Raw genomic sequence first — 15,178 nt, 5'->3', positions numbered from 1 at the left:
GCTGGGCACTAGACAATCCACTCCACTTAAGTGTTTGGGGAGGGAGCGCGCTGGCAGCTGCGCGCCGGGCGATGTGGCCACCAGCGCGCAGGGCCCCGGCGCCCGAGGCGCCAGGTGCGCTGGCGGCTCCCCTGGGACGGGCGGCGCGGCCCTGAGACGCCGGGGACCGGTGGGAGGGGGAGGTGCGCGGCTGCGGCGGGTGGCACAGCCCACAGGGCGCAGGAAAACGATTGAGTCATTGCCAAGGTTGCAGCTCGGAAGTTGCAAGAGCAAGAAGCATCTGGCCTCTGCAAATAGCAAGTACTGCCCCCAACAGGCTGGGCACAGGTTCGGAAACGCAGCTGAGCCAGCTAAGTGGGCATCCATCTGAGTTTCCCAAGGTAAACTCCAGCTGCGCTGCGGCGCGTTAATGCGGTGTTCCATCACTTTGACTACCCCACGCCCTCTTATCACTCCACGTTCTGCGTATTCCCGCCTGCCAGAAAGATACTGCCCAGCGTTACTTTCCCTAGTTGGTTCTTTGAAAACAAGACATACTGAATATGGTTTCCTAAATTACCACTGCCCCACCCCACGGTTATAAGCCTCCCTGGGGCATATATTCCCTCCCTACACCCCCTCTGAGAATCCTCTACTAACGGTTTCCCGAGTGGGAACCTGGCTCCCCATCCAGGGGCCCTGCACCTGCTGCAGTGAAGAGTAGATGAGACAAGCTTCAGGCTTCCATTGTATCTTACTGCCCGGCCCCTCTGTGAGGAGGTATCTGCTAGGTGCTGAGGATGCAACCCTAAGCATAGCCATCACGGTCCCTGTCTTGGTGGAGCTCACAGGCTAATGTAGAAGGACAAAGCACAGAGAAAGAAAAAAATAAACATCATCACAGGCTGACGATATTGCTATAAAAATTAAGTAGTAAAATGCTGTGATGAATGTTTTTAAATTAATTTGTGATGATTACACAACTCTTGAATTTACTATAAAGCATTAAATTGTACATTCTGTGTAAATATAATAATTATATTTTATTATGGCAGTTAAAAAAATACTCTGATGGAGAATCAAAGGGAGGTGGACCAGCTAAGGAAAGGTGTTCAGGAAAGCCCCCCTGAAGGGACTGGCCTGAGAAGGGGAATGGCTAAGACATGCAAGCCACAGGGGAAAGGGCATTCCAACCAGCCATCAGCTTGTCTGGTGGCTCTAGATGGGGAAGAGCTCTACACACTCAAGGGACTGAAAGGAAACCAGTGCAAAGCGTTCTGGGTAGATTCACTCCCTTCCTTTCCCTCTGGAAAGTGAGCCACAAAGTCAAACCCAGTGAAGATTCACAGAGATATTTTGTGGAAAGAGATTATAGATCTTCTCCAGGTTTCCATTCAGAGAATCCAGTGTGAATTTGGAGATCAGAAAACCCTCCCTCAGCCCATGTCCCTCTGCAGCTACCATCCTATCTTTACTCTTCCCCTTCATAGTCAAGCTCTTTAAAGGATTGCCCATACTCACCATCTCTACGCCCTTACCTCCTATTTACTCCTTGTAGCATATATAGTTAAGTTCAGCTGTGAGTAATCAAGAGGCTTAACCAGGAAACAGGTTTGTCTTTCTACCTCTTGTAAGTTCAGAGTCCTGGACCAGTTTAGCAGTTCTCAAAGAGCTAAGAGACCCAGACTCCTCCAAAATGTTGCTCTTTTATTTGTGGTGTCCCTTCCTAAAGTCATTTCATGATCCAAATTAGCTGCTTAGGCTCCAGCCACCGTGTCTGTATCCCAACCAGCACAAAGGTGAAGGAAGCAAAGCAGAAGAGGCAAAAGAAGCATACCAGCTGCCTTTTAAGGAAGGCTCCCAGAAGCTGCCTCAGTACACTTTCACTTACCTCTCTTTGGCCAGAATTAATTCACATGACCATGTGAATAGTCAGAAGCATAGCACAGCCAAAAGTCAGGGGCTCCATTCCCATGAAAGAAGGGGAAATGGATACTGGGGGGACAACCAGCAATATTTGCCATACTCCTTGATCCTTAGCATTCTAGCTTCTGCTTCCTGGGTACCACTGACCCTGCTCCCCACAGAGTCACCAATGCTGAATGCAATGGGCATCTCTCAGTCCTCTTCCTGTGTGACTTATGACCAGCATTTGACATTCTGACCACTCCTTTTTGTATTTTTTACTTTAAGTTGGGTTTGAGGCAGAAGTTACAAACAGTAGAATTCATCCTTTCCAGGTGTACAGGTCTGTGAGTTCAGATACATTAGACAGTCGTGTAACCGCCACCGTAGTCACAATACAGAACATTACCGTCACCCCAAGCAGTTCCCTTGAGTCTCCTGATAGCAATCCCCTCCTCTCATCTCCAGCCCCTGGCAACCACTGACTTGATTTTTGTCCCCATGGTGTTGCTTTTTCCAGAATGTCATATAAGTGGAATCAAACTGTATGTAGCCTTTTGTGTTTGGCTTCTCTCACTTTGCAAACACTTTTGAGAGTCCTCCATGTTGTTGTGTGTATAGGCAGTTCCTTTTCATTGCTGAATTGTATTCCACTGTGCAGAGGCACCACAATTTATTTATCCATTAACCAGTTGATGGATATTTACATTGTTTCCACTTTGTGTCAAATACTAACAGAACTGCTATATACATTTGTGTACAGGTCTTTGTGTGAACATATGTTTTCATTTCTTTGGGGTTAATACTAGGGTCACTCCTGTTTTGAAGCACTTCTTCTATGACACCACACTGCCTCGACTCTAGCTACCCCTTATCTGCTACTTGTCTCTTAAATGTCGGTGTTCTGCACACTTCTCACTGTGCATACCCTCCCTGTGAAATTTCATCTACTGCTGTGGCTTTATTTACCCACTGACATGGTGCTCACTTCCAAAACTAAATCTCTAGTCCACATCACTCTCAAATTTCAAAACTGAATATCCGAAGGCCACTGTAACATCTTCACAAACACCTCAAACCTAATATGTCTGAAATTCACTCATTTTCACCTGTAAATCTCCTCCTAATACCCTGCCTACCTATCCTAACAACAGAGAGGGAAATGTCCTCACAGAAACCTGGGCATTGTCTTTGATTACTAACTGTCCTGACTTGCTATACCCCATCAGTCAGCAAGATTGATCCAGGCTACCTCCTGAATAGCCACAGAGCCATTCACTTTTCCCTATCCTCATGCTGTAGATAAAAAAGCCTCCCTCCTGGCCTCCTGGCCTCCAGTCCCATCTTGTTCCAACCCATTCAACTGAACAGCCAGAGCAATCTTCCAAGAACACAAATCTAATCATATAATCCCCTTGCCTGAAACCTTTCAATGGGCATCTCTTAACTTTAAGATAAAGGTTAAATTGAATTGTAGGTGCATCTAAGTTCTTTGAAGTTAGTAGGTTGACTATTACAATTTTTAAATGCACTAGAAAAACAAGATTTAATATATTTTATAGGGCTGGCTTAGACTTTGTTAAGAGTTACAAATACATTGTTTGCTATGTTTAATTTTAGGAAAAAAATAACAGGCTTTAGAGTCAAACAGACTGATTAAAATTCCAGCTTGGTCATTCACTAGCTTTGAGATTTTGAACCTATTACTTAACTTTAGTCTCAGGTTTCTTTACCTATAAAATGAGGACAATACTACTTATCTTTAAAGGTTAGTTTGAAAGTTAGATACAATATGTATACATTGCCTAGCACAGTGCCTGGTACTTAGTAGATTCTCAGTAAACAGTAGCTGTAATAAGTTATCTCGTCATCATCATCATTACATTGTAACTTTCCTCTGAAATCTCATATATTTTAACAGCCATCTTTATGTATCTTCATAGTATTCCTTTGAAGAGGTGAAACCAATACAGATATAGGTACTTAGATGATCAATTTGTTTATTCTCATTGATTAAATGAGAATGTTACACTAGATATATTTATTTATTCATTAAAAATTTTACATATATATGCATATGTATAATATATATCGTATAGCTACAAAGTAGCAGGGTATGGCTAGGTGGATCCATTGATACACATTCTCTAAGTTTATTCATTTAAGCTGAGCTCACCAGGTACTGTCAACACACCAAATACATATTAACTGACCTGGAAGTCAATAACTTAACAGAACCAAAGTCTTCAGCCTCCTGGTCTAAAAACAGAATGACCAGCTCTGAGAGAGTATCTACCAGGATTTTTATATAGGTATAATTAATAAACTTTAGAACAGGAATTTTTAAACTGGGGATCATGGTGGGCTTTAGAAATCTGCCTGAGATTATAGGCAGAATTATGAATTGGGGAGTGTGTGAGGGATAGAGAGTAGGGTGTCCATAACCTACACTGGGATCTCAGTGTTTCCTAATTCAAAACAAACTCTTAATATGACTACTTTAGATATAATTCTGAGCATATTTGGTTAAATGGTTTTCTGGTTTACTAGAAATAAAAACACACAATTAGAAGGGGTTGGAGAGAAACAGGAAAAAGTGTTACTTCAGGCAGTTTAGCTAAAAGTGAGGAAGAAAAAGTGTGAAAATGGGCACAAGACAACAAAACAAAATAACAAAAATGTCAGTTTGGAATCCTTCAGTGTAGGACAAGCAACCCTATACACCACAGTAGCTCCTGAGACCATCACAGGATAATCATATTCAGCGATTTGTGTTAAAGACTAAATGGACTTTCAAAATTTTCCATGTATATTAGGTTATTAATTTTATACCTCGCCTAGGCTGAAATTTTGGTTACTTGGGAAGTATATTCAGTGCTCATGTTCACTTTCCTTCCTTGTCAATGTTGGATAAATGGAGATATTATTATCATTTTAAGTCTATCTGGGGAGGAAGAAAATAAAAATAAGCAGTCACTTTGTCAAGTTCTAGGTACCATTCCAATACATTCACAAACCCAAAGCAAACCATTAATAATTAAAATATAGAAACATCAGTCTTTTAATTTGCTTGGCATTACTGGATTTCAACTATACTCCTAGAAGTATTATGTCCTGTGGAGCTTTACGTACTTTTTATATTTTATAACAAGGACCATTCTACCCTTTTACTTTCATGTCAATAATGTTACTATTAGAGAGATGTAGGAAAGAAAGCTCTCTCTCACAGAAGCTGGGTATTTGGAGCTGCTCATGTGTGTGGGGCGGGTATAATTAAACAGTTTACAGAGCTGCATTGATCTGCAGATCCCCCCACTTGGTTTACAGAGCTGGAATTAACATCATGGACTCACTGTTAGCCTTCATGTCTCACTCTTCTTCCACCATTAATAAGTTCTCTCTATATGGCACTTCAGATAGCTTCTTGTGATTCTACTGATGCTGGGTAAAATTAGCCCACAGATCGTGACAGGAAGGATGTCACGCAAAGAGCTCTTTCCTTTGGTTAAACATGGGCAAAGGTAATCTCTCTTTTTCATAGTCTTCTATTGATTTCTCTCTATATTTATGAGTCTGCTCCGACAAGACACCGATAGCATTGACTTCTGAGTCATGGATGATTCTTGCAATCACAGTCTACTGATGATGGGAGGGATTCTGGGGGTTACCTAGTCCAACAGCCAAAACAAACTTCTATGATTGATCTGGGATCATCTTCCTTGTTGAAACACATTTATTGTTTTCTTTTAGCTCAAAAAACTGAAAAGCCCTGTTTGTTTTTTGTTTTTAGAATCCTCTCATCCACTCACAAGATGACGTATGTGTTCAGAACAGCCCATGATTATGTGTGTACAGATGTAGCAAGAAAACTTATTTCATCACTGCCAAGTCTGACCTATGATGGAAGATGAACAATGACCTCTCAGAGATAACCCAGTGCCACCATGGACTCATAAAGGGGACTTTGCCAAGGAAAAACTGCCCCTTAACCACACATGGGAGAGAAACCAATCCAATGTCACCCAGACACACTGCACACTGGTTAAGCTGAGAGCCAGAAGAGCTAGATGAAGTTCAATTGCTATAAGGCTATTAATACTAAATTTAGTATAATCTTATCAGCTCTCCTTTGCTGAATAAAGCTGGAAAAGCTAATTGGTTACTCGGTGGCATCTTTAAAAGTAGGCTTACATATATCATCGTTAAGTACTTTCATCTCCTGATACAAACATTAAATGTCAACATTAAAAGTAGCACTACCTAAGATGGACCAAGTTTTTTTGGAATATGCTTTGAGGAGGTTCATTAGAAAGATGGAAACCATCTCTCTCTTCTGAGAGCTGGAAACCTGGATTTATCATTGAAGTAGAATGTTCTTTTGCTCTAGGAAAAATGTGAGGAAAACATTTACTTATGCAAATGCAATCAAGTACCCATTAGACTGTAAGTCCTATGGGGATAGGGATTTATTTTTCCATTTTGTTCACTCATATGTACCCTAGAACAGTGCCTAGCACATAGTAGGCTCTTAATAAATATTTGTTGAATTAAAATAATGAGAAAATTCCTCTTAAGCAAGACCTCAAGAAGTTGTACTTTCTTGGATGTATCTTTTGTCAGATCCAAGTCTTTACAGTTGACGGTTCCCAAAGAAATGCATCTTTCTCTAAGTATGCATTGACTGCCCTATGCCTGTATGGTATTGTTTGTTTGTGTATGTATGTTGCCATCTAAGGAATCAGAGACATGACTCACTCACACACACACACACACACACACACACACACACACAGATGATAGGCAGGAAAGTGTACAGATCTGTCTTCTCTTCCTTTGATGCTGGAGAAGTTTTGTAAAGGAACTTGATAATGCTCTAGGCGGTACAACTTGGTCTAGATTTTGATGATTCCCCTATGATATCAATACTCAATAAACCTAGACTTTGGGAATATGTGTGGGGCCACATATTATGTTTAGTATCTTTCAGGGGTCCACAGGACAGAATCCCATTCCTGTAAGTAGGGCAGGGTTTCCAGTGAAGGAAGGAGGTAGTCCCACTGTCAGTCACCCTGGGAATGGGTCAGCCGTAGGATGGGAAATCTGGCCTGCAGAGAGCAGTGTTAACAAGGGTTAGGGGAAAGACACTGTGGTAGGAACTGGACTACAGCGATGCATGAGATATGGTGTCTGCCCCTTAAAGAGCTCACAATTTCATGGAGGAAAGGCATATATATAATCAAAATTGAAATACAATGTTTTAAGTGTGATTACAAAGGTGAGGCGTAGTAGAGAAATAGGAAAATCTTGCTGGAGAAGTTGATGCTTGGGCTATGTCTTTAAGGATGAATAACATTTAACCAGAAGTGTGCATGTGTGCACAAGTTTGTGTGTATCTTGGTGTGTCTGTGTGTCCAAAGAGGTAGGGAAAAGTAGAGAGAAGATGTTCCAGAAAGAGGGACCAGCGAAATCAAAGACAAAGAAACAGGAATCAGCAGGGTGATGTCTACATATTTCTGGCATTTGCTGGAGTAGGAGGCAAAGAGAAGGACCACAATATCGCTCCACTCCAGAGGCCCCATTTACATACAACACGGTATAACGGTGCCCCCTGGAGTTGTGGTCCTGAAGGAGGTGGTTCAAAGTTGAGGCTGGAGAAGGTCACCAGAGGATTTTGCCTGCAGAAGCTTAACTAAGGGACAGGATGACGTTGGCAAACACAACATCCCTTCTTACCTCCAAATCACAAGCAGAGCACTGTAACTGGAGACACTCAGGATCTCTTAGTTTAGGATGGACAGCTAGTTAGAAGCCTGCGCCACAGTTCAGACAAGAGATGATAAGGTCTTAAATTAGGGCAGCCATAGTTGGCATGGAAAGGAAAGAGAGTCAAGAAATACACCAGGACACAGAATGTGTGGGTAAGAGAAAGGCACCAAGCCTCATTCTCACGGCTCGAATGACTCACTGAAAGCTAAGACCAACTGAGACAGAGCATTCAAGAGCAGCCCAGAGGTGCCACCAGGGGATTCTGACCTCAACAAACGAGCGGCTGATCCTCATTTCCCTCTGGGCTGGGACCACCTTGTACTTTGTTGTGTGACCTGTGAAACACAGTAAGCTGCTCCCAGGAGAGCTATGCAGAGAGGTCAGGAGAGAAGTAATATCTGAGGAACCAATGGAATTTAATTCTCTGCCAATCTGGATTGCTGTGAAAGTACAGTATCAGAAGACTCAGGGGAAAAATAAGTGATACAACTGATTATACAAACGTTGTATTTTTGGTTATACGTTAATCTAAAGAACTAGGTAAGATACCCCCAATAAGAAATCATTTGATTTTCAGGTAGCAAACTCTCCATCATTAGAAAGATCAGTAAGTTAGTCCAGGCATCCTCCTAGCTACCAGTCGCCATTTGTCCCGTTAAATCTCCATTCGCAGATAGTTTTTAAATGTTCTCCTTTGAACCAAGTGAACTGCACCAACCTTTCCCTCCCATCACCTTTGTCAGTTATACTCACTGACATGCCTCAAACCTCTGTAGGCCGGTATCATCCTCATATCGTGTGAATGTCTTATGCAAACCCTTTCATCATAGTTTCTTGACCTCCTCAAACCCAACAAATTTACTTCCATTCCACTCAAGGCAGCTACACCCACCAGATTTCACGTTGAAAAGCCAAACATGAACGTAGCCTATTTTTAAAGAAAAGGTAAGTAACAGTCTTGTTTTACTTTCTCGGATTTCCAGAATCCACATTCTTCCATATCCACTTTTTTCCCCTCTACCCCTACAAACATACTGCACCATGAAAATAGCAGGGGGTACTGCTGGGTTGAGGTCCAAACCTCAGGAAAGAGACAGTGCAGTGGCACCTCCATGCTCTTCTGGCTGTCTCTCTCCCGGCTGTCTCTCTCCCAGACATGCTGGATGTGTGAGCAGTCCCTGGGGGCATAGATTTGGGGAGCAGAAGCTGAGGAAAAGTATGGGACCAGAGCAGTTTCCCTTCTTGCTTCCCAGACCTACTATTCTTGGTCCTGCACCTCTCAGACTGTTTAGGAAAAATGGAAGTACACCCTGGCCTCTTTCTAACGAGTGAGAGAGAATGCTTCCACTTACATCTCCAATGTTTGCCCAATAAGTATGACACCAATGAAATGCCGACCTGGGCAGTGAACCTGAGTCAGTGAGAAGGTCCAAGTCTGGGTCAGGCTAAGACTGGTGGCCTGCAGGGAGTCAGTGTCTCAGTTAACCATTTGAAATAGGGTAATCTTTTTTTTTACAGCCCTCCCCACTCCTTTTCTATGTTCTGTGCCATTTTATCTAAGATGCTAGCCAAGGATAGTTTCAGGTGAGTTTTTCAACTCAGCTCACAAAAGACCAGGCATGTATTTTAAATGAGTAAAGAGGGCCGGGTAGAGGGACAATAGGGAACCGTGGGGACTATGACCAACCGTGCGGACCATACTCCATCTGGAAGTGGTACCCTCTACTCAGCCCCAGCCAACTACCACCATGTAGGAATATAGGTCTGGTGTGTCTAGAACTTCTCAATTTTCTCAAGGGAAACAAACACAAAATCTTTATTTTTGTATAAAATCTCCCCCAAGAAAGTGGTGAATGACTACTAAAAAATTTTAAATAATCCTATGGCTCAGAGGGCCATATTTGGCCCTTTCCAACCCCTGGTTTAAGGGATCAGCTGCGATGAGTTTGAATTTCACAAACCACATGGATATTTCACAGTTTCCCTGTAGAGTCACACACTTGGCTACATGGCTATCTAGTAATCAATGGGCAGCAGAGGAGGCCTCTGGACTTCTGTGAAAGATGTTGGTTGATATGAAGGAGGAGAGGTGAGGGCATACACAAGTTTTCTTGAGGGAGTTACAGGTTTCAGGACAAGTCAGAACAAGCCACTTAATGCAGATAAGTGACAAGAGGGGAGTAAGAATACTTCTTACCAAACTCAGAGGTAGCAGCAGTCCTTGAATGTCCCACCCAACGCCATCCCCCACTCCTTCCACGGAGATGACTGGCTCGAAGCCCACTCTCTTTGGACTGTATGTACCTCTGACGTACAAGATGGCAGCCAGAAGTCCATATGTCCCAAATGTCAGACCCTCTGCCTAGAGTGGTATTTCTGCCTCCCAAGTTGTCCTTGAAGCCTCTTTGACCTACTCCCCTGTCCTCCAGGCTCCCTGCCTTGACTCATGGTTCCAGTTAATGTTACAGATAACTTTTCCCCTGGGCATTCTCTTTAACTTGACCTACAGCCCTCTGTGCCAGCCTCTTAAGCAACTTACAAAGAACTTGAGCTAAGTGTGTTTGTCTCCAACGACACAAATAACTTCCTCCCTTTTAATCTTCCATATTCATAAGCATCATTTCCACAGCTCTCCAACACCAAAACATTAGAAAGTGTTTAAGTTAAAACAAAAATAGTGACCAGGGGAGAGGCTGGATCTAAAAAGTGAAATTGATCTCAAGAACCTCAGAACCTTTCCCAGCCTCACAATCCTCCCACAGAGATTCCTATTTCCATGGAGGGCACTTAAGGACAAAAAATATTTTAAAGTTCCTTTCCTCATCAAATGAATCTCTGATGCTCAGATTTCAGACACTGTGACTGGTCTTGGGAAAAATATTTGGGTACCGGGTAGTCTTTCAAATAATACTGATTTTTGAATGAATATTAAAGTTCCAGTATAAAGGAACAGATGGACCAGATCAAATACAACATTGTGCAAATCACAGGATTCTCCCATCCAAATAAAATGCTAACAACCAATGCTTTTTAGAATACTTCTGGGCTTGGAATTGCTGTGCTACAAAGCAAAACTGTTCTAGAATACATTTTGTTTCTGTGCCATGTGTCTTTCAATTTCCTTATGAAAACGAAAAGAGGTCTGTGCCCCCATCAGCCCCGCAGGAGCCAGGTCAAGCACCAAACCAAGTGCAGACTGCCAATCTTAAGAGGGGTGAGGAGAGGACACAGACTCGGGGGCAATCTGAGGTCAGAACCAGCAAACTTGAGGAGTGGCAAGGTGAGGATACCAAGAAATCCAAGAAAAAATGTGTAATCTTATGAGTGGCTGGATCTGAGTACAAGGAAGTAGAGATGGTTAGATGGAGGGACAAGCAAGTCTCAGGGGTCCTCCTGTAAACATTTCACATGGTGAGACCACAGGAAGAGTTTTCAGGTGTGGACTGTGTTGCTATTATTAGAGTTAAGCGTAAAGAGTAAGCGTTTCTGGGGCTTCCCTGGTGGCGCGGTGGTTAGGAATCCACCTGCCAATGCAGGGGACATGGGTTCGAGCCCTGGTCCAGGAAGATCCCCCATGCCACAGAGCAACTAAGCCTGTGCGCCACAACTACTGAGCCTGCGCTCTAGAGCCCGCGTGCCACAACTACTGAAGGCCATACACCTAGAGCCTGTGCTCCGCAATGAGAGAAGCCACCACAATGAGAAGCCCACGCGCTGCAACGAAGAGTAACCCCTGCTCGCTGCAATTACAGAAAAGCCCACGTGCAGCAACAAAGACCCAAAGCAGCCAAAAATAAATTAATTTATTTTAAAATTTTTTTTAAAAAAGAGTAAGTGCTTCTGAAAATTTGGACAGTTTTGGTTTTTAACACACCCATAACCCATTCTGCCTTGCCAGAATGCTGGAGCCCATAGGGACAATGGTTACTTGTTGGCATATCACATATTTGGGTCATTTTCTTTAGTTTTGACTTTAATCTTAATAACTAAGGTTTTCTTCAGTTGTTGAAGTGCCTCTAATAAGTCATCACCTTTTTTTTCTTTTATTTTGACACCACATCAAAATCTCAACCAATAAAGAAGATGTGGTATATATTGATACATACAATGGAATACTAGCCACAAAAAAAGAAAGAAATCTGGTGGACACTGCCGAGTAAGCATCGTTAACGTCTCCCCCGCCCCCCTCCACTGCTGTCATGTCTAAGTCAGAGTCACCCAAAGAGCCCGAACAGCTGCGGAAGCTCTTCATCAGAGGTTTGAGCTTTGAAACAACTGATGAGAGCCTGAGGAGCCATTTTGAGCAGTGGGGAATGCTCACAGATTGTGTGGTAATGAGGGATCCAAACACCAAACGCTCCAGAGGCTTCGGGTTTGTCACATATGCCACTGTGGAGGAGGTGGATGCGGCCATGAATGCAAGGCCACACAAGGTGGATGGAAGAGTTGTGGAACCAAAGAGGGCCGTCTCAAGAGAAGATTCTCAAAGACCTGGTGCCCACTTAACTGTGAAAAAGATTTTTGTTGGTGGCATTAAAGAAGACACTGAAGAACATCATCTAAGAGATTATTTTGAACAGTATGGGAAAATTGAAGTGACTGAAATCATGACTGATCAAGGCAGTGGCAAAAAGAGAGGCTTTGCTTTCATAACCTTTGATGACCATGACTCTGTAGACAAGATTGTCATTCAGAAATACCACACTGTGAATGGCCACAACTGTGAAGTAAGGAAAGCCCTATCTAAGCAAGAGATGGCTAGTGCCTCATCCAGCCAAAGAGGTCGAAGTGGTTCTGGAAACTCTGGTGGTGGTCGTGGAGGTGGTTTTGGTGGGAATGACAACTTTGGTCGTGGAGGAAACTTCAGTGGTCGAGGTGGCTTTGGTGGCAGCCGTGGTGGTGGTGGATATGGTTGCAGTGGGGATGGCTATAATGGATTTGGTAATGATGGTGGTTATGGAGGAGGCGTCCCTGGTTACTCTGGAGGAAGCAGAGGCTATGGAAGTGGTGGACAGGGTTATGGAAACCAGGGCAGTGGCTATGGTGGGAGTGACAGCTATAACAACGGAGGAGGCGGAGGCGGCTTTGGCGGTGGTAGTGGAAGCAATTTTGGAGGTGGTGGAAGCTACAATTATTTTGGCAGTTACAACAATCAATCTTCCAATTTTGGACCCATGAAAGGAGGAAACTTTGGAGGCAGAAGTTCTGGCCCCTATGGTGGTGGAGGCCAATACTTTGCCAAACCCCGAAACCAAGGTGGCTATGGTGGTTCCAGCAGCAGCAGTAGCTATGGCAGTGGCAGAAGGTTTTGATTACTGCCAGGAAACAAAGCTTAGCAGGAGAGGAGAGCCAGAGAAGTGACAGGGAAGCTACAGGTTACAACAGATTTGTGAACTCAGCCAAGCACAGTGGTGGCAAGGCCTAACTGCTACAAAGAAGACATGTTTTAGACAATACTCATGTGTATGGGCAAAACTCGAGGACCGTATTTGTGACTAATTGTATAACAGGTTATTTTAGTTTCTGTTCTGTGGAAAGTGTAAAGCATTCCAACAAAGGGTTTTAATGTAGATTTTTTTTTTTTTGCACCCATGCTTTTGATTGCTAAATGTAATAGTCTGATCATGACGCTGAATAAATGTGTCTTTTTTTAAAATGTGCTGTGTAAAGTTAGTCTACTCTGAAGCCATTTTGGTAAACGACCCCAACAGTGTGAAGTTAGAGTTCCTTCAGGGTGATGCCAGGTTCCATTCAAAATTTATTTACAACCTGCTTTGTTGGAGAAGCTACTGTCTTCCGAAACCTTGGTGTAGTTGAACTGACAGTTACTGCGTTGTGACCTGGAGTTCACTGTGAAAAGGGTCACCCAAGCCAAGTCATGGAGTTTTTTGATTATTAATATATGATTGTTGGCATATCCTATGCAATATATCTAAATTGGATTATGGTACCAGATATAGATGGGAATGAAGCTTGTGTATCATCCCTTATCATGTGTAATAAATAAACAATTTAATACCCTCTTGAAAAAGAAAGAAATCTTGCCATTTGCAGCAACATGGATGGACCTAGAGAATATCATTCCAAGGGAAGTAAGTCAGAAAAAGAAAGACAAATATTATACGATATAACTTATATGTGGAATCTAAAAAAAAAAAATACAAATGAATCTACTTACAAAACAGAAAGACAAAAAAAAAAAGGGCTTCCCTGGTGGTGCAGTGGTTGAGAGTCTGCCTGCTGATGCAGGGTACACGGGTTTGTGCCCCAGTCCAGGTATATCCCACATGCCACGGAGCGGCTAGGCCCGTGAGCCATGGCTGCTGAGCCTGCGCGTCCGGAGCCTGTGCTCCGCAACGGGAGAGGCCACAACAGTGAGAGGCCCGCGTACCGGAAAAAAAAAAAAAAACAGAAAGAGACACACAGAGACAGAAAACAAACTTATGGTTACCAAAGGGGAAAGGTACGAGGGATAAATTAGGAGTATAGGATTAACAGATATATACCACTATGTATAAAATAGAGAAGCAACAAGGATTTACTATATAGCACAGGGAACAATATTCAATATCTTGTAATAACCCACTATGGAAAATAATCTGAAAAATTATACATATATAAATATATATATAACTGAATCACTTTGCTGTACACTTGAAACTAACACAATATTGTAAATCAACTATACTTCAAAAAAAATCTCAACCAACCCTGAAGACATATCCACTATTGGCAGAGATGCTAATTCTCGAGCCTCTAATAGGTGGCTGCCTGAATAGAATGAGCTACAGGTAACTATATATATAATAAAATATTTAAAAATTATAGTATTGATATATCAGAACAAGGTACACCTTGGTTGTTTTCCATATATGACGCTTTATCAAGTAATACCATATTAAGATTACCATCAGGGTTGAATACAAGGCAGGTCAAAAATGAAGATGGTGGCACAGACTGGAGATTGGTCACTTACAAGAAGATTGAACAAATAAGGAGATACATGTGGATAATAGGAGCCAGGTTTCTCAGTATCAGAGAATGAAGTAATAAATATAGAAAGGAAAAAAAAAACAATAAATCTGTGGTGTTGGACTGAAATTAGAGGTATTGGTGCTACCTCATGGTTTTCAATTTACATATAGTTATATGTAGAGATAAATATAGATACAAATGTGTGCACATGTAATATATACACACAAACATATATTCCCTACCTCCACCCACTGCAATGGGAACAGTGACACCCCAATAAAAATGAGGACATCTAGTCCTCAGGTCTGGGTTTCTAGATATCATTCTCCACTAAAAGGACCAGTGCTTCTTGGAGAAATGTCTTGTTCTAAAACTGGGACAGGAAAAGTACAAGATGAGCCTGAAACAACTTATGGCAGAAAGGAAAGAAGTACTCAGAGAATGATGGAACATACTTAAAGGACCCAGGCACCAACCTGAACTGATTCGGTCTCAGGGGCCATGTTGGGGGCAACAGAAATAATGATAGAAACAGATTATAACCCACTGAATA

At 42.5% G+C, this 15,178-nt stretch overlaps 2 protein-coding genes across 9 annotated transcripts in view; one reads left to right on the top strand and one right to left on the bottom strand.

Moving 5' to 3' along the window:
- PALM2AKAP2 (PALM2 and AKAP2 fusion) overlaps positions 1–15,178 on the bottom strand; it is a 628,408-nt gene that overhangs the window by 488,113 nt on the left and 125,117 nt on the right. The gene's annotated exons all lie outside the window — the stretch shown is intronic.
- LOC309800893 (heterogeneous nuclear ribonucleoprotein A1-like) lies at positions 11,835–13,089 on the top strand. The gene has a single exon (XM_082615199.1). It carries the CDS (start codon positions 11,850–11,852, stop codon positions 12,960–12,962), a length of 1,113 nt encoding a protein of 370 aa, XP_082471325.1. The 5' UTR covers positions 11,835–11,849; the 3' UTR covers positions 12,963–13,089.

Source organism: Mesoplodon mirus (genome assembly GCF_964341445.2).
Source record: "Mesoplodon mirus genome assembly, chromosome: 1".
NCBI lineage: Eukaryota > Metazoa > Chordata > Mammalia > Artiodactyla > Ziphiidae > Mesoplodon > Mesoplodon mirus.
Note: the sequence above shows the minus strand (reverse complement) of the source record. Positions and strands in the feature narration are given on the sequence as shown.